We start from the raw sequence: 5368 nt of genomic DNA, 5'->3' as shown, positions 1-5368 counted from the left end.
GGGATTAGAGGTACTTACAAAGTTCCTGCAATAGCTGTACTTATATGGCTCTTATCTTCTTGAAAGGATCTAGCCAAGCCAAAATCTGCGATTTTAGCACGAAGCTTTGCATCCAAGAGGATGTTGCTGGCTTTTATATCTCTGTGAATTATTTTGGTTTTAGAATTCTCATGTAGGTATGCTAATCCTTCAGCTGTCCCAATGATGATTTCGTATCTCTTCTCCCAGTTCAGTTCTCTTCCCTTATTCTTGTCTACAATGTTTACATTGAGAAGTACTATGGTTAGGATATAAGCAATGATAGTAAAAGTGTAGGATTTCATATCTTAGAAGGGGAAACCTATGGCATGAGTTTGGGAATTACCAAAAATGAAGCGATCGAGACTTCTGTTGGGCAGATATTCATACACAAGCAGGCTTTCGGGTCCTGAACAACTGCATCCTAACAGTCGGACTAGATTCTTGTGTTCCACGCTACTGATTATGTTCACTTCATTGTAGAAATCTCCTGCTCTATGTTTGTTATTGAAATATAGCCTCTTGATAGCAATCTCTCTTCCATCAGGTAGAACTCCCTGCAATAGAAAATTGTTATATAGTTGCATTCTTATGTTAAAATGGTTGGGATATAGGTATGCAGATAAGATAACTACTTTGTAAACTGTTCCAAACCCTCCTTGTCCTAACTTGTTAGTCTCATCAAAGGATCCAGTAGCCCTTTCCAGTGAAGTGTACTTGAAATTCAGGCTACTGCGGCGAAGGGACTTTGCTAGCTTTTCTGTATCATATGAACCTGAATTCCAGAATAAGCATTGGCATACATACTTAAACATAGTTGTTATATAACACATTGATGATTCATAGGTATTAATTAGACAAGTCACTTACCTCTTCTTTTCTTTTGAATGTATCTAAGTTTCAAGATATATATCCCAATAGCTATTCCAACCACAAAAACAATCAATGAACTAACCACTGCAACCACCAGAACTATTACATTACCTGCACAAATCAGAAAACAAAACTGTTCTCAGGATTTACAATTACAAAAAATGTGTAAACTTTTCTAAATTCTCAAGATTCATTTACCCTTTGAGCTTCCATTTTCCTGCTGCTTGTTGAGGAAATCTTTGTCTGAGAACCTCATGAAGCAACCGGTGTTAAGCGCGCGGCCTTCTTCCCAAGGCAAGCATCCCAACAGAGAAGCTGATGCATTCTGAAGACATGCTTTACAAGAGCTTGTGTTCAAAGTCCTCCAACAATCAGCCAGCACATAAGCAGACTCATTAACCGTTCCGGCCACGGCGACCTTCCCTCTAGCATATCCTTTATTGCTAAGTGCATCTTGAACTGCTGTTAGAATTGCTTGCTTTGCAGATTCTTGAAAACTTGAGTTCTTCCTTGTTCTGTTCCCACACACTGCATTATCTCCTGCTCCTGTATACTCATCAAAGAAGCTATAATTCTCGGCCCTCATGAAGCAACCATCGAGGTAAATGCGGCCACCATTGAAAGGGAAGCACTGAGGAAGAACCGTCCTTGCCTCAGCATAACATAGCACACAATCAAGCAATGAAAGATCTCCATAGCACTGAGCTAGGCCATAGTTAGTATCAAGTCCTGTCCCTGTAACTGTTGTTCCAAAGCCGGTACTTCGCATCTGTTCACTGATTTTCTCCATGGTTGCAACGAAATTCGGAACATAGATGGTGCTATTGTGCTCTAGTTGATGACCACATGCTATTTGGATTGTTCTTGCCCTTGGTTCTGCCATTACAGTGTCTGAGAGTAGTACTGAGTTGATGAGAAGGAAAATAATGAATTGAGAAGGGATGAGAAGGATTGTTTTAATCATTTTTGTGATCATCTTACTCTAATCTGATTCAACTTCACTAGTTAGATGTTCAAATAATTAACATGACTCTACAATTATGTTGTTTTACTATTACTATGAAAGGACAGGACTATTTGTTAGTGAAAAGAGAGAATATTTTGTTGAACATTTGGTATGAAATGTAGTTGTTTTATGGTATGAAAGCAGAATGATTAGAAGAAACTCAAAATCTCTTTCTACTTCTGAGAAGAAAGGTAACTTGAAGAGTAATAGGAGATTCTGACAAAAGAAAGAAAAAATCTCCAAAAGAAGTAACATAAAGCGTGTGAAGAACTGAATGAGAGGGCCCTAAAAATAGTCACTACCCTTCTCAAGTTTCAAAAATATTGCTACCTGTTCGGTCATCAATTGCCACCATTAAAAAGGGTAGATATTGATTCTTTTCCCTTGTTTACACTTTGGAGAGAGAAAGGTTAGAATATGCATTTAGTTGCATTTACAAACTTGACACACGTCTTCTATGGGGGACATTCAATTATAAAGAAAAAAATTTGGACTTAATATATAGAGTATATTTAATTAAATGATAAAATAGATATGTGTAAGTTATGGTAATTATTAGACATGATATATTGTTAAATGGTGTTAAGCAATAATTTGATCATTTGATGTTCATTAATTAGTGCAGGTAAGACTAGAGAGTTGTGAGAAAGAGCCCCTAATATTTGCCAATGTTTCCCAATGAAAATGAAACAAGACAACAACAAAAAATGTCGGCAATGTATTTAAATGTCTTTCCCCACAAGAAAAAAGAAAATGAAAACCAACGTCATTTATTGTTATTGATTGAGAAAATAGACCCTACATTACCACAACTATTCAACACATTGGCAACTGGTAGTGACCTTTCAAGGCAGTATAAGAGACTATAACAACAAAAGAACAAACACAAAACGAAATAAAAAAATATTTACTATTATTAGAAAGATAAACTGTACTGTGAAGTTGAATTTTTACTTTTTGAAGGTAAGTGAAAAGAAGAAAGATGTACAAATAAATGAAACAAGTCAAGAACCGATGTTGATGGTGCAAGAGTGGCCAGAAGCAGAAGCAAGTTTGTGAGTTTGAGACTTTTAAGTGTGAAGAGTTGAAAAAAAAGGGTTATGCTGACACAGAACTCACAAGGTTTTTCAAACCAAGCAAGAGAAAATTCGTTGCTGTTACACTGTGCAGATCGAAAGAGAGTCTTTAAAACAATGACTGAGTTTGACACAAGGAAAAAAAAAGGGTAAAGTATTAAATTGGTCTCTATGTTTAGGCGTAATTCTGTTTTGATTCTTAAGGTTTAAAGTGTTCTATTTAAATCCAAAAAAGTTTCATTTAGCATCAATTTAGTTCCACAGTGAGGTCAAACTTAAATAATTAACGGAATGTCCTACATAACAACGGTACAAGAACAAAATCGATAATCTGGAGAACAAGTACAAGCTCTAGAGACACAAAATCAACCATTAATGCATCAATACATTTATTTATTATTTTTCTTATAATATAAATAAAATATTTTCTATAGAACTAAAGAGAATGATAAATAAATGTATTGATGCATCAGCGGTTGATTTTGTGCCTCTGGAGCTTGTACTTATTCTCCAAATTATCGATTTTGTTCTTGTACTATTGTTATGTAGGACATTCCGTTACCTTTCTTTGTCTTTTCTTCGTCAAACTCTTTTCCATCTTCTTCTACTTTCTTTTCTTAATTTCTTTTTCACTTAGCTCCCTAATTTTCGTTTTCTCTCCCAATTCATTCCTCTTTTAATTCATTCCGTTTTCTAATTCACTCATTCCATATATCTTATGTCTCTTTGGAATCATTGAATACCAATTCTGATTTTCTCTACACCATGAGCAACAAATCAGAGATTTAGAACCCTCATATAATTGCTATGACGGTGGAGGGTGCCAGCCTTCAAGTGGCACCCAAAGAAATATGAAACTGCTCTCGTGGAATTGTTGGGGTTTGGGGAGACCCCTGACAATCTACAATCTTAAAGGGATTTGCAAATCCTACTCCCCCGAGGTTGGTTTTATCTGTGAAACAAAAAATCAATCTTGACAAGTTGAAGGAAAACTAAGATCTTGTGGTTTCAAGGAATGGTTTATTGTAGATCCGGATGGATTATCAGGGGGTTTGGCAATGGCATGGAGGGATGGTTGCACTGTTCAGATGTTACAGCATGGTAGATTTTTCATTGCGGCATCAGTTCTGACAGCTGGTTCTAATGATCCCTATGGTGTTCTAGGTGTTTATCTCAGTTCAAATGATCAACATAGAATGACTCAATTTGCTGAATTAACTTCAGTCACCCAACAGTTCGATGGTAAGGTTGTGTTATGGGGGATTTTAATGTCATTTCTAATCAATTGGAGAAAGAAGGTGGGGGTGCTAAATCTCCTTCTTCTATTAAAACCTTTAATAGTTTTATTAATGATAATTCCCTGATTGATATTGGATGGTCGGAAGACCATTCACTTGGTCAAATAGACGGAGGGGTGATGAGTTGATACAGGAAAGACTAGACCGATTCCTGGTAGGAGTTGATTGGTAGCAACTCTATCCCAATGCAACGGTTCTTAGACTGTCAGAATCAGGCTCGGATCACGCCCCTCTTCTCTTAGACTCTAATCCGAGAACTGAGATATCTAAACGCCGATTCAAATTCCAAGAAAGATGGTGTTCCAATGATGAAATAAGGCAGATTGTTAGAGAGGTTTGGCATGAACAGATTGATGGTTCAGCCATGTATATCCTAGCTCAAAAAATAAAGCGTTGTCGGCATAAGATTGTCAGATGGCAGCAAGAACAGAGATATAATTTGAAGGTGGAGATTGATTTACTACAGTCGGAATTAGAGGAACTTCGTTTAGCAGGAATTCATGGAGGCGACATCATTTCAAAAATAGAGGACAAACTTGAAAAAGCATTGCAAAATGAGGAATCTTATTGGAAAGATAAGTCTAGAGTCAAATGGCTCAAATCTGGTGATCAGAATACAGCTTTCTTCCATCAGAAATTTAGAAATCGAACCCGAAGGAATAGAATTTGGCAACTAACTGGCAGTGATGGTGAAGTGGCTACTTCAAATGCTGGTATTGCTTCTGTGGCTGAATCTTATTTCAAGGACATCTTTTCCTCCACTTGTCATGAGAACCCTGAACCTCTGTTTACTGATTTTGAACCTAAGGTTACAGCTCACATGAACCGTAGGCTTCAAACACCAGTGACTATGGAGGAAGTGAAACGCGCAACATTTAGCATTCATCCTCAAAGTGCTCCAGGAGATGATGGTATGACAGCAAAATTTTTTCAAAGCTTCTGGAATATACTTAGTGGCGATGTGTTTCGAGCAGTTAAGAGCTTCTTTTCTGGGAGCAGAATCTTGAAGGGTTTTAACCACACTCAGATCTGTCTTATTCCCAAGATTTCTGATGCTAAAATATGACCCAAGTAAGACCAATAAGCCTATCTTCAGT

The 5368-nt window shown here is 37.0% G+C and overlaps 1 protein-coding gene across 1 annotated transcript in view; it reads right to left on the bottom strand.

The window, feature by feature from the left end:
• The window catches only part of LOC107643329 (cysteine-rich receptor-like protein kinase 2), a 3833-nt gene extending 1503 nt beyond the window's left edge, over nucleotides 1-2330 (bottom strand). Inside the window, exons 1-5 of the mRNA XM_016346939.2 lie at nucleotides 1090-2330; nucleotides 889-1002; nucleotides 654-793; nucleotides 365-575; nucleotides 19-253 (exon numbers count right to left, since the gene is read on the bottom strand). Of these exons, the coding sequence (XP_016202425.1) occupies nucleotides 19-253; nucleotides 365-575; nucleotides 654-793; nucleotides 889-1002; nucleotides 1090-1867 (1478 nt within the window). The 5' untranslated portion in view covers nucleotides 1868-2330. The remainder of the gene's footprint in view (nucleotides 1-18; nucleotides 254-364; nucleotides 576-653; nucleotides 794-888; nucleotides 1003-1089) is intronic.

Source organism: Arachis ipaensis, chromosome B05 (genome assembly GCF_000816755.2).
Source record: "Arachis ipaensis cultivar K30076 chromosome B05, Araip1.1, whole genome shotgun sequence".
In the NCBI taxonomy this organism is placed as follows: domain Eukaryota; kingdom Viridiplantae; phylum Streptophyta; class Magnoliopsida; order Fabales; family Fabaceae; genus Arachis; species Arachis ipaensis.
Note: the sequence above shows the minus strand (reverse complement) of the source record. Positions and strands in the feature narration are given on the sequence as shown.